The sequence below is a fragment of the Pipistrellus hanaki genome (assembly GCF_964339955.1).
Source record: "Pipistrellus hanaki genome assembly, chromosome: 9".
Classification (NCBI taxonomy): domain Eukaryota; kingdom Metazoa; phylum Chordata; class Mammalia; order Chiroptera; family Vespertilionidae; genus Pipistrellus; species Pipistrellus hanaki.
Window position 1 is genome coordinate 80,666,808 of NC_140511.1, and position 24,454 is coordinate 80,691,261.

At 45.8% G+C, this 24,454-nt stretch overlaps 1 protein-coding gene across 6 annotated transcripts in view; it reads right to left on the reverse strand.

Annotated features, from left to right (window-relative positions):
- Window positions 1-24,454, reverse strand: part of KMT5B (lysine methyltransferase 5B) — a gene marked incomplete at its 3' end in the record, with an annotated part of 42,904 nt that overhangs the window by 9,086 nt on the left and 9,364 nt on the right. For 2 of the 6 annotated variants that reach the window (XM_084893755.1, XM_084893756.1), the window contains exons 2-10: window positions 18,763-18,996; window positions 15,856-16,003; window positions 12,871-12,942; window positions 8,458-8,623; window positions 7,977-8,086; window positions 6,180-6,346; window positions 5,889-5,908; window positions 5,672-5,808; window positions 3,240-3,436 (exon numbers count right to left, since the gene is read on the reverse strand). In XM_084893755.1, the coding sequence (XP_084749881.1) occupies window positions 3,240-3,436; window positions 5,672-5,808; window positions 5,889-5,908; window positions 6,180-6,346; window positions 7,977-8,086; window positions 8,458-8,623; window positions 12,871-12,942; window positions 15,856-16,003; window positions 18,763-18,922 (1,177 nt within the window). In that variant the 5' untranslated portion in view covers window positions 18,923-18,996. Of the gene's footprint in view, window positions 1-3,231; window positions 3,437-5,671; window positions 5,809-5,888; window positions 5,909-6,179; window positions 6,347-7,976; window positions 8,087-8,457; window positions 8,624-12,870; window positions 12,943-15,855; window positions 16,004-18,762; window positions 18,997-24,454 lie in introns of those variants that run through there. The other 4 variants (XM_084893758.1, XM_084893759.1, XM_084893757.1 and 1 more) reach the window with 3 other exon arrangements.

The following is a 24,454-nucleotide window of genomic DNA, read 5'->3' on the forward strand; positions in this document are numbered from 1 at the left end:
GAACTCGAGCAGCCAGCTCCTCCGTCTTATGTGACCACAGACCCGCAGCAGCTCCCGCCCGGGCCTGCGGCTGTGACAGGAGAGACGCAGGGACCCACCCCTGCCTCCGGGACAGCAGTCCTTAGTAAGAGCAGCTTATCCACTGGCCACGTCTCCGTTCTGCACCGACCTGAGGCACTGGCAATGCCAACATTCCGTATCACGGCACCGACTGTGGGCAGGGCCCAGCCATCCCGGCACAAGAACCTAAAACGTGGGAATCTTCCAATAACGGCACAATTCAGGCACGTAAACGGAATTTGTGAGAAGGATTTCTCATCCGGCTGGTGTGGGTCAATGGGTATGTGTTGACCCATAAATCAGGTCACAATTTAATTCCCAGTCAGGGTACATGCCTGGATTGTGGGCTCAATTCCCAGTAGGAAGCATGCGGGAGGCAACTGATCGATTATTCTTTCATCATTGATGTTTCTAATTACCTCTCTCTGAAATCATCAAAAACATACTTAAAAAAAAAAAAAAACAAAAAAACCCCATACTATTATTTAAAAAAATATATTTAAAAAAATTATTTAACAAAAATACTATTATTTAAAAAAATATATATTTTATTAATTTTTTACAGAGAAGAAGGGAGAGGTGTAGAGAGCTAGAAACATCGACCAGCTGCCTCCTGCACGCCCCCTATGGGGGATGTGCCCGCAACCAAGATACATGTCCTTGACCGGAATGGATCCTGGGACCTTTCAGTCCACTGACCAACGCTCTATCCACTGAGCCACACCGGTTTAGGGGGGAAAAAACTTTTAAAAAAAGGACTTGTTTCCGCTCTGTAGATGCTAAAGCAAACAGGCCGAGGCTCTGAGATGCCATTCGGACACGGCCCTGGCCCTGGCAGGAGGGCTCATTGGGGTGGAGCGCCCCCACACAAAAGGTGGCGGTCTGATTCCAGTCAGGACACATACCTGGGTCTTGGGTTTGATTCCACATCAGGGCGAGCATGGAAGCTACTGATGGATGTTTCTCTCACATCTCAGTGTTTCTATGTCTCCTCCCTCCCTTCCTTCCTCTAAAGTCAATGAAAATTAAACATATCCTCAGACGAGGACTAAATTTTTTTAAAACAATCCGTGTAGAAGGAATAACTCTTCTTCCCACGAGGCAGAACTGTTTAAGAATATCACACTGCTCAGGAAAGCAGCTCCTCCACCAGCACTGAGTCCCAGACAGGCTGCAGAATCCGCGGGCGGCCACACAGGGAGTCCCTGCCTCAGCAGCACCGCCGCCCTCAGCACCAAGCTCAGGCTCTGGCTCTGCCCCCAGCTGCGTTACCGGTCTCCCCCTCACACGCTCAGGAGGCTGTTTGTCTAAGACACAAGCACCAAAGAAACACAGCCTAAGAGAATGCATGGCAGAGTCTGAGAAAACACTGCGTGAACGTGGCTGAGTGTATGCTGGCCAAGGAGGTGGCTGGAGTAAGCCTGGAACTGGTCAGAGCACCGAGCACGCCCACCACATGCCCTCAGCCAGCACCAACGCCGAGGCCGGCAGTCAGAGGCTGGCAGCCAGCCGCTCTGCAGAAAGAGGCTGAAGGAAGCAGCGGCCGGGTCCGCGGCCGCCGGGAAGTGAGGCCTGTCTGCGATGCTGAGACCACAGCCCAGAGGGTCCTGCTCCCTCTGCACGTCAGGAAGGCTGTGGGGTGACTGGTGCCCCTCCCCGTCCTGGGACTAGGGCCTGAGCTCCCCGAGGGCGGGGCTGAGTCTCCTACACGTATGTCTCTCTTCAACGACTACCAGGCTTTTAGTAAGTACTAATGTTTAGTTTATTAATAAATATCCCGATGGTCACTTAGTAATATATTCAAAACCTTCCAAAAATATTTGTGTTCCAATCTTTTAAACTAAGTGGTGTACTGAGTTCGGAATCTATGCATTAGAAATAGTTAATGCATAAGAACACAAAACACCCACAAATGCCAAGAGCCAATCAGTGTGGACAGCACGGTGGCCGTCTCACAGAGAGACCTCACAAGCCTCCCGTCTCACAAGGAACCACACTCGGAAAACAAACAGTGATTGTGCGGCATTTATTGTTAGACCAACAGTCCGCAGGGAGTGACGGACTCACTGCTCTTGTTCACGTTGGACATTTTTACGGACCGGACGCACAGGATCACACTGAGGCGGCGGCAGCAGCAGGTTCGGGCACTCACGGCAGTGAGCCCTGCCCTGGGGGGCACTCCCGCTCTTTGGGGCTGTCTGCCCAGAGGGGAGCACCAGTGTGGGGGGAGCACGTGTGAGAACGGAGAAGAGCTGGAATAACGAGGCCTCAGAAGGCACAGGCACTGGAAGTATCTGAGCATTCAGTGCCCAAACCGGCATACACCGGGGATCACCAGCCAAAACTTGCGAACTCAATGCCTGTCCGACGCCAGGTGGACTGAAGCTGCCATGTGAGCGGAGCCAGAGACACGGGCATCGCCGGTGAGACAGCCGCATCAGAAGTCCTGGCCTTCACACTCTGGCAGGATGCGGTGTTTTCTTCTGTTCGCTCAGCTTTCTTCTCATTCCTCTCCTTCTTCCTTCTCTCTCTCCAGTTCCATTAGGTCTTGCGCCCCCTTCCCTGGCCTGGCATCTTAAAGCTTGCTTCTTTCTCCTTTCGTCTTGTTACTTTTGTTAGTGGCTAATATGTCATAGCACACTGACATCTAAAATGTTCCTTTATCGTAATTAAGAGCCTGGTAACTAATGACTTAGTAAACTGGGTCCGTTCATTTTGAAAAAAGATAAGTAGTAAAAAGGTGGGGACCTTGAAGCCAGAAGCTATCCAGCCCATCCTCCACCCTCGCAGGCTGGCTGGGCCCAGAAACACGTGTGCCCGTCAGATCCCACCCGTCCCGTCTTCTCGGAAGACATGACAGAATTATGGTGAAACTAGCACCTGAAAATGTTTCTTTCAAACATACATGACGACCCTGGAACACAGGCTGAAGGTGGTAACATCAGTTACCCAGGAGCCAAGAAAAGCAGACGGGCAGTCTGGAGGAGCGCCTGGACTCGGAGGCCAGCACAGCCGCTTCTGTGGCAGAGCGTTTCTAGAATCTTGCGAAGCTGCTGGAGTGCACGAGTCCCAGGGCTTCTCTCAGTTCTTAAGAGATCAAAACTATTGAAACACACTTTAGAGAACAAACTGTGTGAAAACACATAAGAAAAGATGCTTATCAAATCTCCCTTACTTACTTGCATTGTGTTTTTCCTGAGTGGTATCTGCATCAGTGTTAGAGCTGACAGATTGGCTGTCAGAGTTTTTGCTGCTGTCACCTAACTTTTTAAGCCTATTTAAACGTTTATCTGTTTCTCTGAGTCCATATTTGCTATTGATAACAGGAGCAGGCGCAGGCAGTCCCACTCTGGATTTAAAAGCACCAGTTCCTCGTCTGAAAGAGAAAACAGCACACGTCAGACAAATAGCGTACTTACGCACCATACGATCGGCTGCCGAGGGTTCTGGCCACATCAGATTACAGATGTGATGAACTGAGGAGGCCTCAACCATCTCTGGAAATTTACCAAGTCTAGGACTCTCAAAAGGAATTAAGTATATATATAAAATCACCAAAAAGCTCTAAACTTAAAATCACAAAACCAATTGTTATGACTATTGCCAATTATTAACTGCCCATGGGAAACCATTGAACCCCATAGAATTTCATGTGTAGATAACTAAATCTTCAATTTCAAAACTGGTTAGTGCAATATAGTTAGGTCTAAATTGTGGCTTAAATAACCCACCTGTTAAGTATATTCTAGCTTTTTCCTGCACAATTTAACACTACATCACTGAATATTGAGAATTAAGGAATGAAAAAACAAAACAAAACAACAACCCAGAGAATTTCCATAAATGAGGCATTACTTAGAACTGAAAGATACAAATTCCAGCTGAAATTCTGTCTAAGAAGGCTAGGCTGTATTAATGCAAGTCTCACTTTCTGAACTATAAAAACGATTAAATGATTCTTTATAATACGTGAATTAAACATAAATGACCACAATCCTATATAATAAAAGCCTAATAGGCTAAGTGTCCGGTCATCCATTCAACCAAAGTGTGATATGCTAATGTATGCTAAAGCCATTCAAGTACTCACTATGATGTGCACTGACCACCAGGGGGCAGATGCTCCAACCAGTAGGTTAGCTTGCTGCTGGGGTCTGGCCAATCGGGACTGAGTGACACTCCTCCCAGCACACGCCTTGGAGCTCTCCCACAATCCCTCCCAGCTGGCCAACCTCCCACGTCCTTCCCTGGCCCCAGTCGTGCACCGGTGGGGTCCCTTGACCTGGCCTGTGCCCTCTCACAATCCGGGACCCCTCAGGGGATGTCAGAGAGACAATTTTGGCCTGATCCCGCACGCCAGGCAGAGGGACCCTACTGGTACATGAATTTGTGCACTGGGCCTCTAGTTAAGTTATAAAAATATTGCTAGCCGAAACTGGTTTGGCTCAGTGGATAGAGCGTTGGCCTGCGGACTGAAGGGTCCCAGGTTCGATTCCGATCAAGGGCATGTACCTTGGTTGTGGGCGCATTCCCGGTGGGGAGTGTGCAAGAGGCAGCTGGTCGATGTTTCTCTCTCATTAATGTTTCTAACTCTCTATCCCTCTCTCTTCCTCACTGTAAAAAATCAATAAAATATATTATAAAAAAAAAAGTTGCTAAATAAGACACCAAAAGACTTGCTTTTCAGACAGGATAAGAACAATTTCTAACCTGCTCTATTTGTATTGACGGAATTTTTCTGAAGTGAGGGTACTTACTAAGAGTTCCTAAACTTCCCAAAGGAATCTAGTTTTACAAAGCTTTGCTTTATTCAGTGTATAGAGAAAAATTCCTTCCCAGCTCTATTCAAAAGAGTAAGTAAATCATATGTTAAGCACTTAAGTTTCTGCATTTGCAACAGGGCCACCTTACTGCCTTACTACCTTCTCTACAGGGTGGCTGTGAGGACTGAATGAGTCAACACCAGTCTGTCCAGGGCGGTGCAAGGCACGCGAAACGGGTTCAACAGACATTACGGCGCCTCCGGCAGCGCCACCCGGACAGGCGGGGGCTGCGCTGGGAGCTCCCGGTGCAGAGCCGCTGCAGTGAGCCGTGCGAACATCACTGCTGCCACGGCAGGGCTGGGACCTCTACAAGGATCCAAAACCTGGCTGGTCCTACAAAGAGGTTCCTTGCTAAGTGACAGAACTTAGGAATTATGAAGAGTATGTGCATTAAAAAGAAAACATTCCAGAGGATAACACACAAGATTATGTCAGGGCTTTTATGTCTGTTAGCAGTTGAAATTCACTTGCCATGTTCACGGCAAACCCCTGGCTGTGCGGTGGCTGTGTGTGTATGAGTGTAAGTATTTCCCATTCTCTACTGACGCGCATTTGAATTCTGATCCATTCATAAGAACAGCTGGTAATAATATTTTTAAGGGTCAGGTGCCAGTGCCTTTGAAAGTTAAGGACCTTTGGTTTTGTTTATGCTGCTACTGGCTCCAATGCTCCAGAATGTAGAAGACTATTCCTGCATTTAAATAATGAGGAGATAACGGGACTTCATGCCCATGCTCATCAGGTGGTTAAAAGAATGGAAAAGCTGAACATCTTACTTAATTCTTTACCTTTCACACGTGTAACACTCGCAGAACTCATTATTTTCTCCAAAAAACCCATCTCCATAGTAACAAGAGATTTCTTCTCCAGGTTCAATATCTCTCAGGGCCTTCACACATGCTGTATCTCGACCAGTGGACACGAACTGAAATGAAATGAACTCATTAAGAAACTCGTACCTAAAGCAAAAACTAAATACTTGAGATAGACAGTTTTTATGCTTACCTTACAGTTAGGTCTGCAATCTGAAAAATGTCCAAAAATAAAGTCAATTAACTGTAGATAAGATCTGAAACACGAACAATTACAGAAATCTGAAATAAGCTTTCCATGTAATTTTACAACCTGTGATAGAAGTTATGTCTTCAGTTAAACTACGGGAACATTTCCTTTAGTAACTCGGGGCAGGGACATATTCTTAACCTGCTTTACAGGAAGATGGTCTTAGGTTGCTATGCCTTCGGACGGAGCGGAACCGCCCCACACCCATGCTGACGGCGGAGGAAGAGCGCTTACCGTGGTTTATGAATGCGGCCGGGCCGAGCCAGAGCTGAGCACAGTTTTTCCTGGTGGAATACATGACACTGAAGTCGTTCTCTCCGTGTCTAAGCAGCATGTTCTCCTCAATTTCTGAAAGTTCGGCAATACAACCCACCAGTAATTCTATTTTGTCATTTCGTTTCCTATTTAAAATATGTGATGTTAAAAATTACTAGTAATTATGAATAAGGCTTCTTTTATTAAAACAAGCCTGTCCAATAAGCTCCCAAGCATCGAGAAGACCCAGCTCTGCATGTTGTAGCTGACTTGCTTGGATCCCCGCCGGGAAGCCCAGAGCCTGTGCCGTGTGCTGTGCAGCCATGGACCTGCTCATTCCTCCCGAGGCTGAGAGCCTCCGGGACAGACTGAGTGCCTATCATGTCTCCGAACACCCGCAGCGCCCAGCGCAGTGTCTGCAGCAGCAAGAACTCCATTCCTGCCGGCGGAATTCAGCTTGCCGACACTGGGTGAAGGAGACACGGATGAGTGTGGGAAGAGCCATGAGGACCCAGAATTGGGATGCTACCCTCTAGAGCAGTGTTTCCCAGGGTGTGGTCCGCGGACCCCCAGGGGCACGGGAAGAGTTTGGTGGGGGTACGCGCTGCACCGGAGTTTGGTGGGGATATGCACTGCACCGTGCTTAGCTGCGCCTAATTCTACGTTCTCATGATACGAGGGGTACTCAGCGTTACGGAAATTGTAGAAGGGGGACACATGTCAAAAGTTTGGGAAACACTACAGAGCAGCGCCATCCCACAGACAGAATGCAAACCCAGCACAGAATCTTCAATTTCCTAACAGCCACTTTAAGAAAGTAAAAACCCGTGAAATTACTTTTAGCAATATATTTTAGCCCAATAAACCCCAAATTCTATTTCAGCAGGTCATGGGGCTAAGAAATATTAACGAAAACTTTAGTTTCGTATGAAACCTGGCATGTGTACCACATTGACTGCACTTCTCAATTCCGACTTGCCACATTTCAAGAGCTCAAGAGCCACATGTGGTTGGTGGCTACTGTACTGACAGCGCAGCTCTAGGACCGAGATCTCACACCTCCACACCCCGACACACAGGGGGCCACGGAGCTGGCAACAGGCGTATCATCCCGAGAAGATGCTCTCTCACACACACACACACACCGAGCCTGAGAGTAGTGCTCTTTGCCCCCCGCTTCCAGGCACTGACCCCGTCATTTCCTACAGAACATATCAGGGTGGCATACGGAAGGGCTGCTTGTTTCTTTTGGGAGAAAAGGTAGGGAACAGGCATCAGAGGAAGAAGATATAACCACACACTCTCTCTTTTCCATATGCTGTCACCGTTCTAACGGGCTCAATGTTACCATCTGCATTCCAGCTGTCTATGCATTTTTAAAGCAAGCAATGTGTTAAGAAGTTCCCACCTGCCAACTCCCTAGGATCATGAAGGCTCCATACCCAACTTTTCTCCCAGGCCAGTGAAGGACCAGCTCCAGAAGCCAGGCTGTCCAACCCTGGCCTCCCTAACCTTTCAGTAGCCCGTTATTGAGCAAGACACCTGGATTCAACCCAAAGAAAACAAAACACACTTCAGCTTAGACACAGAATCTGGTCAACTCAGACTTCCAGTTCTAAGCAACGAGGACGGAATGAGGAGCCAGGGCACCGGCCTGCCTGTTCCTCTCGGTGAGCCCCGGCTCCATCCCTTCCGGACTTCCTTAGCACTTCACAGCGAGTCAGAGAGAACTGCAAACAACATTACTTCATGGGTTTACACTAGTGCAATAGTTACCACTCTTTCGTTGCAACTATTTTGGCTCCATTTTGTTCTGATGAGTATCTATTACAAGGCAGTATTTCAAATCCACTATCAGTTGCGAACATTCTCAAGTAAATGAACACCTAAAACAGAAAAAGTTTGACATTAACTTTATAGTAAACTGTTTGTCCTGCTAGACTTTCATAGAACTATAAAAGCAAACCATGAACAACAATATAAAAATGTTGCACTTTTAAAATACTTTGTTGATATTTCAACATTTCACATATTTGAGTACCGAATGGCATGGCTATGTTATTCTGAAAGCTCACAACAAATCTCACTTCTGATGATTAAGTTTTCTCTTCGGACAGTCAAAGGATCCTATGTTATTAGATCTTCATACGATTAGTTTCACAAAAAACTGACTTCAAGTTTTCACCAAAATGTAGGCTTTAGTTTCCTTATTCCTAGGCAAACATATGAACAGTATTCATCGTATCAATAGACCTACGTGCTCCTTGAACAGCTTCTCCTGCGCTTTGTTCTTGTTGAGGAAGTAGTGCCGCGCCCACTCGCCGGAAGTCAGACATTTGAAGGCTTTCTCCAAGTGCTCATCCTTCTTAAAGCGCTCAATGACTTCCTTCAGCTCTTCCTGCCTTCCTTTGATAGGCCGGAATCTGAACAAAATTAAGACAGCAACTTTAATTATCTGCCATCACTCTTGGGCCACTGATAAGAGATACTGAGAAAGATACAGTAACCTAAAAACTGCCCGACAGAACAAAAGAAAACATTCAATAATCTTGATAATTACTGCTCAAGTAATATTAACCACCAGGAAACAATTTCTCTGTCTTCAAAATGCATTTTGATATTGTTATTTCACTGTTATCTCATTAACTGAGAAGGGACCCGATGATTCAAGTGAATGCTCTCTATTCAGGCTTATTCCAGTCTGAGGTACAAAATGGAAGACCTACGACAGAGCTCATCTAACTGCGTGTTAGAGGGACAACTTTTAAAAACACGCAGAATCAACCAGAAGAGTGCCAGGCAACGAGCTCCCGATGAATGACGAAGCAAACAGAACCATGGCGCTAACACAGCAGCCTTTGTGCGGTCAGATCGACCCCAAACCAAGTACCCCGGAGCCCTGACATCCTGTACACTTTGATGTTCCAGCACCATGCCAACTGATCTCTGACAACTGCAGTCAGAGAACAAAAGGAGGGCAAAAGTACTACTGCTGTATGGTGCACAAGGAAAAACAGTTGGTGTACCATTATAAAAGGCTTCTAGTAATAAAATTAGCTAGAATGACTTCAGCATATTACATTTCTAGTCATAAAATAACACACAATACAACCATAGTCCAAGTAAAATTAAGTCTGCAAGTCCCTCATTCTAAAGTAGTGCTCTCAATAAAACATCTACTACAATCAAAAGCACTTAAATCTTAATTTCAAAATGTCACCCTGGCAGGTGTGGCTCTGTTGGTTGAATGTCATTCAGTACAATGAAAGATCACTGGTTCAATTCCCAGTTAGGACATGTGCCTAGGTTGTGGGTTCAACCCCCTCCCCCACCACCACCATTGGGGTATGTGCAGGAGGCAACCGATTGGTGTTTCTCACATCCATCTTTCTCTCTCTCCCCCTCCTTCTCTCTTTCTAAAACTAAATATTTAAATATTAAAAAAAGTCTTTTCATGTCAATTTCATTTGGCTTATTTTCCCAAATAAAGTTTTAAAAAATCCAACCAAAAAACGGAATTACAGACTGCTATTCAAATAGAATACATTAAGAAAAAAAAATATTAAAGGCCAAGAAAAAGAATTTGAACTATGCACCCTACTCTACCAACTGAAATTGTGCACTTCATAAATCTGAAAATGCTAAAACTGAGATAAGACCTAGGAAAGGAAGCACTCAAGCAGGGTTTTTTTCTAGATGAGCTACCATAATTGTATTCATAACGTTTCAGTAAAATGTTAAGCCACAATATTTTACCAAGGCTCATTTATTAGGTGCTGTGTACACACAGGCGTTATGGTGAAGGGACAGACTAGCCACTGCTCTTACAGGGAAAATGTGTCCGGGACTAAAAGACATACACAGGCATCAACAGTTAAGCAAAGCAGCGCTAGGCAAATGCAGGTCACTGTGGTACAACCTGCACCCTAGCACTTTAAAGCATGGAAATCATAACTAAAGTGCAGATACGTCTGGGCAGTAAGGAGAGGGTGAATTCAGCTTTCCAGAACAGGCAGGAAAGAATCAGAGGAGGGCAGGCACAGGGAGAGGGAATTTAAGCAGAGCATCTTAAGGCTACATTCAAAGAGGCGAACAGGGACAGAGGGCATCAGCTGGGCAACAGCAGCAGAGGACAGAACAGGAAGAGAGAAGGGATAACACCACTGAAGACAGGGCTTCTGGCGACTTCAGATGCGTTAATGCACGCTGACCCCTCCAGGAACTGTCCAGCTCAGACTATAGCTTCCGGAAGCTCTCACAACTACAGAGCAGAACCATCAGAGAGAGAGTTCCAACTATCTACCCCAGAGGCGTCATGTAAAGAAATGGACATCAAATTTTATTTTCCGTGTTTTATTAGTGTACCCGCTCTGGCAGATAGACGAGTGGATGTCCTTTAAACAATTCAGAATGCGTTTAACTAAGATTGTCAAAATATGTCAAAATAGTCTAAAGACTTGCAGAATTGTGAAAGTCTGCAAACTTCCATCCAGTTATAATATTAAACGACTTGTAGATATCACAAGTGATTTTTGTCCAGATTGGGTTTCTTTGACATTCTTGCTGCAAAGCTACACTAGGAGTGTTTGCACATGCCACTTCACACAAACAAAATGTGAAATGTCAGGAAATGGATAACCCGTGTTTCGTGCAGAGAACAGAAAAGCAATCCTAGTACCTCACTCTGAGCAAACACAATGTATAGCCATGTTAGTGCTCCAGGTGGCAGAAAGGAACCGGCAATCCTGGTGTCCACCATGGGAGTGCCCAGTGACACCCTATTTAAGACAATTGCATGGCTCAACACATTAGCAAGCAAGTCAGAGTCAGGCTGGCTTCCCTGCGTTTCCAGGACACGCAGCCCCGAGCGGACGCCGGCTGTTCCTATGGGCTCAGTGCGCTCACTCCTGAGACCGCTGCTTCCGCCTAAAAACGCCTTTCAGCTGTTGGAGCTTTGTTACTCCTTGTTCATGATGCCAATTTATATGCTAAAACCAACACAAGAGAATTACTCTTGATTTAGCTATAGTCTGCTTTCCACGTTTCCTGTGCTGACGTTGTTTCTGCTTTGCTGAGTCAAACACAAGCAAACTGTTACTTGCCAATAGCAAGAACCTCCATTTCACTTAAAATATAATTGCCATCGAACTTCCTGTCACAGCTGGCTGATATGGGCATGAAATGAGAGTGAGGAAAGGAAGAAAAGGGGTCTGGGTACAGACAGGAAGAGGAAGAGGCAGCTGTTTTCAAAAACCCGACCAAAACCCAGTAAATCACCAGGCTGGCGGTTCAAGCAAACCCCAGCATAGCAAACACTGCCGGGGAATAAGAATTACTTACTAGCATAAGACTGTGACACTATTAGGACCAGGCAAACAGCATGAAGATGTTTAAAAACATTAAAACAGCTGTCTATTATTGAGTAGAAAATACCCTCTGCCTCCTTCATCACAATCGCTGTAGATCTCTCACACCGCACAAAGCTCTCCTCGCACGGCTCTTAGAGCGAGGAGAAAACAGGCTGTCTGAGCAGCCTCTGGCCCAGCTAGTGAGGAAAAGGCCCTGAGGCTGGCTGAGGGAAGCCTTTCCCAGCAGCTCTGGTGCGGATCAGGGCGCTCTCGTGTGGTTTCACACAGAACAGGACTGGACTGTGTGTGCCATGGAACACCAGCCCGGAGCCCAGGCAGCGGGAGCTGCTGGTATTCTAGCATTCAGGGAAAGGCTCTAGACACTCCTACATCGGGCGTGTGGGGGCGGAGTGGGTGTTAGGGGAGGAGAGAAACAGGAAGCTGGTATTTCCCAGTCAATGTGCCTCCTCTAGCACAAAGTTTGCTACTTTAAATAAACCAAACATTTCTCTTCTCTCTCCCACACCTCTGATGAATGGCTGCTATAAGAAAAACGTCATTGACAATCATTATTATTAAAAGGGGCAGGAAAACACAGGGATTCACACTCCCACACACCTGTTCCCCACTCTTTCCTGAGACTGCCTTCCAGGGTTCCTGGCTATTTGGTTTTCCTGTGTCCGAACCCAAGAGAGCACTGGGCAATGAAGAGGGTGGCGGGTCTGTGTTAGCTGCACTATGTCCCCTCCAGAGCATGTACAACATGAGCTGACTGGAGGAGGGGAGGAGAGGAGGACGGGAAAAGGGGAGCAAGGGAAGGAGAGAGGAAAAGAGAGAAAAATGCTCAAATGTTTAAGATATAAAATAAGAAACCATGAGGCAACACTGAACACATTTCCCCTTTGAAGAAAGCTGGACTGCACACTGACAGGCGCAGGGCTGAGGAGGAGGAGGAGGAGGAGGAGGAGGAGGAGGAGGAGGAGGAGGAGGAGGCCGGCCAGAGCCGCAGCTCTGCTCCTTCTTCACCTGCAGCCAGCCAGCCACTGGACACATACCTGGCCGAGTCTGCTCAGTGCTCAGCTAGTCCAGGGAGTGATTCCTGATCTTTGATGAAAGATTTCTCTTAAAATTACCCTGTTATGGAGTACAAGTCATTTTTTTAAAATACAACTATGACTAAGACCAAACTATTTTAAAAGGTTTGCAACATGTTCTGAAAGTCATGCTTGTGCCAACACCTCCATTATTTCACACCAAAGCACATCATACGGGCTGTGCCGGTGCGCGGCACCTTATCGTTGTCTGCAACGCGCTCCACCTACCTCACAGGGCTGTTGTGAGGGAAACTGTCAGACTTTGAAAAATGCCTTGAGCTCCTCGAAGGAAAGGCGCTGCTATGGAAATGCAAAAACAAACAACAACAATGAAAACTATTTGTACAACCTGGACCTGTCATCTCTAAGCAGATTTACAATATTAGCTGTTGCAAAAATCCTTAAGACACTGTGTTCCAGTCTCAGCAGGACAAAAGCCGGATGCTAAAACCCTCTCTTCCCACAGTACACCGTTCACATTACACCGAGTCAGGAGATTTAAGAATTCCTTTACGCTTTCTAGTCAAGCACTTAATTTCAAAGTGACACTTAACGTGATTTATAAATTCATATCCAACAGAGGATATAAATACAAAATCAAATACATAAAGTAAAATAAAATTAGTTACAGTAGTAGAAGGATGAGCAAGGACTATACAGACTGCAGTTTGGATCAGAAAAACTCCAAAGAAAAAGTGACTCTTGCATTTCTTTATAACATCATTTCCTGCTCAGCGCACTGCCAAGGCGCCCGTCCTCGGACACTGCCCAGCCGCTGGGTTCGACAGCCTCCGCAGGGGCATGACTGAGGCACCTGTTCCGGTGTGTCTCCTTTTTCCATAGCTGACCCCCCACCCAGCCATCCACACCCCGGGCAAGCCCCCGTGTCTGTGTCCGTTGGTTAAGCATCTTAAGATTCACCAAGTGACTCCCAGAAACTAACTACCGAGGAGGGTTTTATGGAAAACTCAAGGCCCAGTGCCCGAAGTCCGTGCAGTGGGGGGGAGGAGGGGTCAGCGGCTCCTCAGCCCGGCCTGCGCCCTCTCGCAGTCTGGGAGCCCTCGAAGGATGCCCCAGAGACAGGAGAGGCTCCGTCACTCACTGTGCGTGTCAGCCACAAGCCCAGGCTTCTGGCTGAGCAGCACTCCCCCTGTGGTTGTGCACTGACCACCAGAGGGCAGCTCCTGTGTTGAAGTCTGCCCCCTGGTGGTCAGTGTGCGTCATAGTGATTAGTCATCCTGCCGTTCAGTCAATTTGCATATTGGCTTTTTATTATATAGGACAGGACTGGACTTATTTCCCAGTAACAGGTGAGCTTTCATCCTCTGGAACAGTCAAAGCATGGGGATCCTGCACACCCAGATTTCTTTCCTAAAGCCACTAGAAACGCTTATAGTTTTGTTGGAACACTTTCTAAAATGGTTTATATGCTTCCATATTTCAGTATATAAGGCTTAATGAAGATAATACGTTTCTTGATGACTCCAGGTCATAATTATAGGCCTCTGCAGTAAAATCCTGAATGCTGCTACTAGATTGTTATGAGAATCAGTGATTCACATTTCTTAACTCAGGGGGAAAAAGGCTATGCTATCAGGATCCTCTGCAGGCATGCCAAACTCGTGGACTCTTGGCTGACAGGCCACCAGTTTGACATGCTTGCTCTAGAGCGGCCAGGTCTCCTGCGTTTACTGAGGGAAAAAAGGGAAATGGACTTAATACAATACAAACTAGACTTTACGTGAACACTATGGCATTTTGAGGCTGCTGACTTCCCAGAGGACAGCCATCTGTCTCCTATTAAGAAAATTTAGATATTTGCCCCTCTGAAGGCAGGGAACTATTTAAAGAACCTCTCAAGTCCATCCCAGCTTTTCACTTCATTTTACTAAGTAAAGACAGACAGACACATGATGACTGAAAATTACATGAAAATACCAATTTTCTGGTATTTTGGCTGGGTGGGGGGGTCAGTTGGGGAAAAAGGAGACATATGTAAAATTTTCACCAGAATTACTTCTTTTTGGGTTTAGCATGTAATTAATAAATGCATCATACAGCATTTTGTTTTAACCCTTTGCACTCCGCTGCCCCCTCTCAGGGGACATCGGAATTCTAGCATATCACTCGGATGTCCCCTCTCAGGGGGAACATTGCAGTTTATTAGTGATTACGGGGAATTGAGTTAATTCAACGCACGTTTCTGCTGCAAAGTAGCGTCGAGTAGCTGGTAGCCAATGTCCAGAATGGTTCGGAGTGCAAAGGGTTAATTTTAGCAAGGGAGAGAGTTAAAAGGGAAAAAGATGAACACAGATTTTCCTCTAATCACCTTTATCACCAGTTCCTACTGCCCCTAATTATCGGTGATATCCACCTGGTGATCAAGTCCTTCCAGGGCTGGCCCTTGACACGGGAGCTACTGACCACGTACAGGGTGACGGAGGCAGGAGTGGGCGCTGCCCGGATTTGGCTCTACATTCTAAGTCCCCACACGTTTCCCTCAGACTGAACACCCTTTTCCGTGGAAGTTAGAGAGAGAGAGAGAGAGAGAGAAGCTGTATGGTGGAGGGCATTACAAAATTCTCTAAGAGCCTTTTTAGGGAAGTAGAGTAAAGAAATTTAAAGGATGAAGATTTCAAGAGTGATGCAGTAATATTGTAAGTAGATGACCTTTAATACTCAATAAAGCACTTGCACATCTATTTTCTTATCTGCACCTGAATGTAAGCATGTCTTTAAAGATATTCACGCTTACTAAGTTGAATCTTACTTAGCTGAATGCTTTGCTGCACCTCAAAGATCAAACACAGTGGCAATGATTTAGAAATGCCTGTAATAAAACTATGGGAAAAGGCTATAATGTACTTTTAGTCGGAAAATATACACTTTTAAGGTTGTACAGGATGCCTGTCAGATTTCTTTCCACTAATTAGCATCAACATTTAGAACAGAATAAAGATGCTCCCCTAGCTTTATATTTTAGTAAGAAATATCCTGAGATAAAATAAGAACACAGAATTAAAACTGACAAGATTCTCAGCAGCTTTTGTTGCTTTTCGTGGCTCACATATAGAAAATCTTTCTGAGGCAAAGTACTTTCCTTTAATGTCATTTAAATTTCTGACTGAAAGAAAAAATCTATTTTCTTTCATTCCATCTATTTTCTTAAATTCAACATCATCTGTGTCATTCAGGATAAAGACTTAAAATTACCTAGTATTCATTTTGTGTGTCTGAAAACCTAAATAGGGATCAAGAACCAAACTGGTTGCTAGGTCATCATTTTCACAGAGTTCCTTAGCGGACATTCCAGAAGATGGTACATATCGACTCTGTCCTTCGAATCCTGAGTTACCATTACCTGCAAATAAAGAAAAAGAAAAGTAACTCAAATTGAAAATGACAAGTCCACCTTAAAAACCTTTGCCCATTCAAGCTAGTAATCAAGAACTAACATTATTTCAATCAATTTTAATAATGGACGTGGGAGTACTATGGACACAGAGCTCTCTGCAGTCAGGAACAGCGGGGAGAGCTTGATTTAAGTCCCAAAAGGAGTCCCAAGTAGCTGACTCCAGCTTCCTGCTTTCAGGTGGATGAGTGATCATTAATTCCACTTGGCTGGGAACAGGCCCAGAGGTTAAGAACTTCCTTGCCTATGATTACAAAGCGAGGTAGCAGAGGTGGGAAAGGAGAAAAGAGAATGACAGGCCTGTTTCTAACTGACCTGTCTGAAGATATTTTGATTGAAAAATAAGGAAGATGAAAGAAATATATACGTGATGGAAGTCGATGGGGTTAATTTGGAAGAAAAGCACTGTAAAGAGAGGAAAGGAGGCCGAATTTGTGTCTATCAGTTTCAGCAGTGCTCACTCCAGCACGTGTCACTGAGTCCCACCGCAGTCGGTGAAGATACCAGCTGACTCTCAAAATGAAGGCAAATGAGAGAAACCCACAGTGAAGGTTAACTTTCTTTTCATTCACTCTTAAAAATAAATAAATAAATAAACAAACACACATTTCTGTGAAAATCCCTGCCAAAGGGTAGGTACATGATTTGCATGTGGGTCTGTGAAAAGCTATCAGATCACTTATTTTCTGTAACAGCTTTATTGACACTGCAGCTACTGAACACACACCATATAATTCACCCTTTGAAAGTGTACAATAGTTCCTTTTTAATATATTCCCATAACTGTATAACTATCACCACGATCGATTTGGGAACATTTCACCCCTCCCCACAATAACCTGCACACCATTAGCCGCCACCACCTGCCTCTCCCTCCAGCCCCTTCAACCGCTGGTCCAGTTTGTTTCCATGGGCTTGCCTACTTTGAAGTTTTCATACAGCTACAATCATACAATATGTGGTCTTTGCAACTGGCTTTTTTCAATCAGCCTATGTTTTCAAGGTTCATCCATGCTGTACTTCATCCCTTTCATGCCTAAATAATATTCCACTGTATGACTTACCACATTTTGTTTGTTCACCAGCCAGGGGACATTGGGCTGTTTCCACTCTTTGGCTGTTATGAGTAATGTCTCTATGAACAATCATATGAAAGTTCTGTGTGTACATATGTTATCCCAATTCTCTTAGGAACACCCCTGACAATGGAATGCTCAGGCCATATGTAACTCCATGTTAACCTCTGGAGGAACTGCCGGACAGTTTTTCAGTGGATGCACCAGCTTACATTTCCAGCAGCAGTGTGTGAGGGTATAAGTTCTCCACATCATCACCAACACTACTAACTATCCTTTTGATTCTAGTTTTAATGGTTGTTGTACCTTATGGTTTTAATTTGCATTTTCCTGATGACTAAGAGTCTTTTTTTTTTTCAAGATTTAGTTTTTCTGGGTCCCTTAAATTTCCATAAGAATTTTTTAGTAACAGCTTGTCAATTTCTGCAAAGAAGCCAGTTGAGATTTTGACAGAAAAATGCATTCAATCCGTAGATTATTTGGGGCTAAATCACCAGTGTGGGGCATGCAGGAGGTGGTCGATCAATGATTCTCTCTCAACATCGATGTTTCTCTTCTCTTTCCTCGCCCCCTCACTCCCTGTCTCCCTTACTCTCTGAAATCAATAAAAAAATATATATTTTTTAAATTAAGAAATGCCTAACTTACTGAACAGAGCCAATACCACAGCTATAGTCACTACATTTCTCAGTCCCTTCCGGCTCCCATCACACGCTAAGGGGCAGGGAGGTGCCATGCAGAAGAGCATCCATTACAAAAACAGTGACTTGTTTAAGGTTAAGGGCAGTATGGGCCACCAATGAACAGCATAACCCCTGAAAGGTGAAAATGAAATGAATGAGAACTAGAGCATTTAGCTGAAACTGCAGGACACTCAGGCTAATTCACTGTACGGGGAGCAGGCAAGTTCCAACACAAACTAAGGCTGTTTAGCAGTCGCTAAATTACCTCAGGAAAAGTAAGAAAGAGAAAAAGCTCTACTCCGTAACACGGTCAGACACTCTGGAAAACCTTCCTGCAGTTGTCCTCTTCGGCTTATGTTCATCCTGCTCATACAACAGCTGTGAAAACTACAATTTCTACAACTCTCAACCTTTATTCTTACCAAGAGGAATAAAGGTAAAAAAGTAACTTAATATTGCCTCCCTATCCGAATAAAGGCTTGTTCACTCTATAAAATGTAAGAAATGGTGACAATTTGTGAAACTGCCCTAAACTCTATTTATCATGCAAATCAGAGTTAACTTTTCATATTACTGTAAGTTTTCAAAGACATACATATTTATATTTACATCAAATATAAAAAATACAGTTTGAACTTTTAAGAAATTCAGGTAAGTAGCAGTATTTAAATTTTTTTTATAGTACAGATTAGCAATTTAGGTATAAATTCTACAAAATATAATTAAAACCATGAATATAAAAGGATGATTAAAGTTATTATATTAAGCATTAAACTGAAGTTGACACATTTGATGAGAATAAAAACTGATACAACTTTGAAAGAGTAAAATACTATACTATGTGAGAACATGAAGAATTGTTTTGAATACAACAGAGCACGGATACATTACAAACGGGAAAGAATTACTGCCTCACATCACAATGAAAAGAGCAAGTTTGTGTACATACATCTGCTCGACCTCCTCTCCCCTGCGTGTCTGCCAGCCTTCACAGAGTCCTTCCCCGAGTGCGGCACTTTCGGCTGGTTCTGCTGATGCTCATTAGACAACCTGCCTCCATGTCTGCGGCCATTCACCACCATGTTCTTGGATTCTCCCAACCACTTCATGCCCACAGCCAGCCTGACCCAGGTGCATTTAGTCACTTTCTTCAAATAGCTCAGAATAAGTTCAATGTTCTCTCCTAACGGAAACAAAACAGGAAAAACAAACAAAATGGGAGGTAAATACACAACAGACCATGCTACACAGACTCGCGAGAAAGATACAGAGTATTAAAAGTACTGTAGTAATAACGGTCCCACTATAAAAGATACAGAGTATTAAAAGTACTGTAGTAATAATGTTCCCACTATAGAAAGATACAGAGTATTAAAAGTACTGTAGTAATAACGGTCCCACTATAAAAGATACAGAGTATTAAAAGTACTGTAGTAATAACGTTCCCACTATAAAAGATGCAGAGTATTAAAAGTACTGTAGTAATGTTTCCTCTTTAGAGGACCTGGGCTCCCGCCGTCCATCACGCTGAGGTCTTAAATGCCCCCGGCTCTGAGGAGGGACCACTGGGTCCTGCTCACAGCGGGTGCTTTGAACAGCAATTGGCCAATAGCAAGTGCTCTATGAATGTCTGTCCTGCAATTACCGTCAAGAATCACCTTTGTAATAGATCAACCGAAGGACTTGTATACATGCATATAAGTACAGCCAATGGACATAAAACTCTGGGGAGGGAGGGTATGTATGGGAGGGGGGGGGCAAAAAAAAAATCAATAAAATATATTAAAAAAAAAAAAGAATCACCTTTGCTCTGTGTTATGCTGACATCTAGGTTCAGCTCAGTCATCAGCTCAAATCTCACATTGTGGTCACATCTGTGAACTCTGAGTAAACTACAGAGGTATTTATTCTCTCTTGCCCGCAACAGTTTTGTTACATCTTTTTGTCGTTAACATCAACATTCAAGATACTTAGGGATATTTTATCAAAGTATTGCCCGTCATAAAATGTCTTACTCAGCGTTCCTTTACAAGGAACTTGAGAGATTCCACTTGCTCACAGAGAGGTCTCTCACTATCTGAACGTGAACGAGCTGAATTTGGGGACGGAATGATTTGGACAGTGAGGTTCCCTGTACCTTTAAGGACCTTTGGAAGTGAGGGTGTGCAGTAGATTGTTTGTTGGTGATGGAATGAGAAAAGGGATGTCCATGACTTCACTCAGCATGGAAAAATGCTTGGAGTGTAAGTCAAACTGAAGGCTCTAGGATAAGAAACATAAATGGATGACACTCCAACCGACGGAACCACCCACCAGGGCTAGAAAGAATGAAGAGATGAAAGAAATAGCGAGTCACCTCTCCACAGAGAACCCGTAAGTCCCACCCAGACTGCCCGCAGACAAACGCGGAAGCCTGCGGCGAGCCCAGCGATCTGTTTGTAAGCCTCAGGTGGTCCGGGCGCAGCTCCATGGGAAGCTGTTCTAAGTTACTTATCCATCACCGATCCGCTGTTAGGGCAAAGGGCAGATGCCAACATTTTAAGGAAAATTGTGGAATAAAACATTTTAATTGGAGGATATTGTGCTATCAACCTAATTTCCCCCAAGAATTAGGAGAAGTTCACCAATAAATCATTCTAGTAGCACACTTCAGCCCCGGTCATGGAGCACAGACTGAAACCCACCCTCACTTACACACAAATGGGGGTTAAAGCTCCGGACGGGAACAGATCCTAGCTGCAGGTCTGAGTGCCTGCGTGCGGATGGATTCTAGCAGAGACTCCAGGCCTCGCCGCTCGTCCAGAGAAGGCCAGCTCGTTCCGGTAAAGACAAAGGAGCCCCTGGTGGGAGCAGTTCTAGTGAAACTACCGGAAATTTGGGGGCCATTTATAATGTTTTAGCTCAAGATGAGCACACACAACAGAAACTCTTCGAACACAGTAAAAGGAATGATCAGGCCACGTTTGCGCTGCCCCGGAGTGTGGGGTGTTCTCGCCCGGTGCGGTTCCAGCGGAAGGAGCACTCAGGCCAGGCGGGGATGCCCTGGGAAGGCGGTGACGGAGGACTGCGGAGACAGGCCGCAGGCCCCAGGTGAGCAGAGCCTGGGCTCCCGGCCACAGGGCGGCCCTCCCGCCGGAAGCAGGCGTCTGCCTGGACCGCAGCGGCTCCGGGGAAGGGCCGCCAGGGTCCTCGGTGTGGCGACAGCACTAAGCTAACTGGCCACTGACTATATTTAGAAGCAAAAATTACCTCAAATTTATCCCCAAATTGGCAGAAAACATGATTTCCAGAAATGAGTACTGACCACTCCTTAAAGGGCAGAACAGCTACAAACCTTTGTCCATTCTGATCTCAAAATGTAAAAATGCCAGGGGAAGTCCTAGACATTACCGTATTCCGGACACGGTCCCGGCACCGAGGTCCGGCCTCGTGTGCTCATGTAGGAGACGCAGTGACGCCAGCCCCGGGAGGGCGGCAGTGCGGGGCGCAGGGCCTGCGGGAAGCCGGCGGCGTGGGGGGTGGGAGGGCAAAGGGCGCAGAGGAAGCTGCGCAGGGCATGAGGGCAGCACAGAGCCCGTGGCGGGGCAGAGGGGCAGAGAGGGGCAGGAGGAAGGCCAGAGAGGCTGCCAGGAGACACACATGCACGGAGGGCCGCAGGCCTGCTGAGACTCGGACACTGACTCGCAGTGAGGCGCAGGGCAGGCAGGATTCAGCCGACAGTCGTAAGGCCCTGCTAGCTGCTTACTATGTGGAGAGCTCACAGCGATGCTTTTAGGAGAAGTTCTGGGGAAGCTGTTAGTAATTTGTGGGGCAGGAGAGCGCCCTGCACTAATCGGAGGGAGAGCTGGTGGCGCAGGTGGTCGCTCAGGGTCTTTCTGAAGGACGCGCTGGCAGACGGGTTTGGCACAGCCTGGGGGGAGAAAAAGGACCCAATGCGCCTCCGTGTGGAGGACGGAGCTGGCATCACGAAGGTGCCGAGGATGGCGAAGCTCAGGCGTGGGCAGCGGTCAGAGTGAGGAGTTTGCTCTTGAACATCTGAGAACCATGCGGACCACGTGGAGATGACGGGAGGCAGGTGGACGCCAGGGCCTGGCACGAGGCTGGATAATGAAGCCTGGTGTCAGCACTAACGCTATTTCCAGTCAGAGGACGGAAGGACCACCTGGGAAGGGAGGCTGGCTAACGGGAGCCTAAGGACTGGGGAGCGCCCTCGCAGGTACAGACCAGCCTGAGTAAACACAGCAGCACAGGGTGGGGAAAGGAGCAACCAGCGGAGGCAGAGCAGCAGGGAGCAGCACTTCCGGGGAGCAGCCACGCTGGCTCAGGCCACCAGGCTCCGAGGCAAACCGCCTTTCTGAGCCGAAACTCACGCAGGACGGCCACTCGCCATCTGTGAGCCTCTTTCAGACACAGCAGGAACTTCTAAAACGGACACGATGTCTCCAAACATGGGCTCGTGGGAACAGAATTGGATAGCAGAGGGAAAATAAGGAATAAGGAATAAAAAGAGGCCGAAACTCTTATGTCATCTGTTTCAAATGAGAGAAAAAGAGTAGAAATTTCACATGTCAGAAAAGATGTATGTAAATTAAATTCAGAGGACAGGAGAAGATGGGGATAAGTTAATTTGATAACAGTATGCCTGAGACAGTCTATAAGGGTCTTTTATATAAAAAACAGTTTTAGCCCTGACCGGTTTGGCTCAGTGGACAGAGCGTCGGCCTGCGGATTGAAAGGTCCCAGATTCAATTCCCGTCTTGGTTATATACCTTGGTTGCGGGCACATCCCCAGGAGGGGCGTGCAGGAGGCAGCTAATCGATGTTCTCTCTCATTGATGTTTCTACTCTCTATTCCTCTCTGTAAAAAAATCAATAAAATATAATTTTTAACAAACAAACAGAACACAGTTTTAGCCCAGCCAGTGTGGCTCAGTTGGCTGAGCACTGCCCCATGCACCAGGAGGTCACTGGTTCGGTTCATGCTCAGGGTGCAGACTCAATCCCCAGTAGGGGGCGTGCAGGAAGTAACTATGCAGGTGTCTGTCTCTCTCTCCTTTCCCTACTTTAAAACCAATAAACGAAACCGCTTTTAGACGAAGAGATGTAGATGCCACATCTCCAATTCTCTGGACTGAAGAAGGAGCACCCTCTGGTGAGGCGGGCCCTGAGCGCGCAGCAGCAGGTCTGCTCCCTCTGCTTCTGAGCACAGAGCGCCAGGCTCTCCGAAGGAAAGGCAGTGACGGCCCGGCGGCTCACCGGCACCAAGCCGGCAGGACCCTCATGCACCACGTGGGGAAGGAAGCACAGCTTCAGACCCTAGTACCAACTGTAAGTAAGAGGGCAGAGTGTTTATGGCCAAGTGCTGAAATAAGAGCTGCTTTAGAGAGGAAAGCAGTTAAAGAATTATGCAGAGTTGTATTTATTTATTTATTTTTCTTTTCTTTTCTTTTTTTTTTTAAATCAATCTTTATTGTTCATATTATTACAAAGGTTCCTCATTTCTCCCCCCCTCCACCAGGTTCCCACCCCACCCATCCCCCATTGGGTACCCCTCCCATCTCCCATTGTCCTCATCCGTAGGTGCACAGTTTATGTTCAGTCTCTTCCTCCCTCCCTTTCCCCGATAGTAAATCCCTTTTCAGATAGTAAATCAGTTACTTAGCATTTTCTCATATCAATAATACCTCCACATGCCCAATGATACACCTCACACAAAAGACATTTCCAAATAGGTCAACCAGCCTCATCCAGGCCCCACCCAAGGCACTCACAGATCAACACCCCAGCGCTATACTATTTATTTATTTTTCATATATTTTATTGATTTTTTACAGAGAGGAAGCCAGAAACGTTGATGAGAAACATCGACCAGCTGCCTCATGCACACCCCCTGCTGGGGATGTGCCCGCAACCAATGTACATGCCCTTGACCGGAATCGAACCTGGGACCTTTCAGTCTGCAGACCGACACTCTACCACTGAGCCAAACCAGCTTTGGCTGCAGAGTTGTAGTTAGAGAGAAAACGTCTAACCACATTGTAAACACCACTGCAGGAAAAACCAGATGCACCCCTCCCCCCCCAATCAACAGAATGGCTATCATTGAGGGAATGAGATTAATTTTAAAAATCACACACACATACACTCCCGAATGTTTATAGCAAACCTATTTATGAATAATTGGAAAAAATACTGATACTTGAGAAAGTTTCAAAAGAAAGCACAGAACTGTTTCATAAAAAATGCGTGTGGTTCATGCCAAGTGCCCAGCAGTGATGGACCCTCACCAAATGCCAACACTGTTACCACTCCTACTGTCCGCTATGACACAGGATTAAAAACTGGTCAGTGACTTCTGAGTTAACTGTTCGTGCCCGATTATGGACTGGAGGGTCCCAGGCTCAATTCCAATTCGGGCTCAATCCCCATAGGGGGTGTGCAAGAGACAGCTGATCAATGACTCTATCTCATCATTGATCTTTCTATTTTCTCTCCTCCCTCCCTCTCTGAAATCAATAAAAAAAATACATTTTTAAAAAAAGGAGAGAATACTGTGTAGGCTGGAAAATGGTCCCCAAAGATATCAAACCAGCAAATGTCATTTATAGGAAAAGGGATTCAGAAATGTAATTATGCTCCAT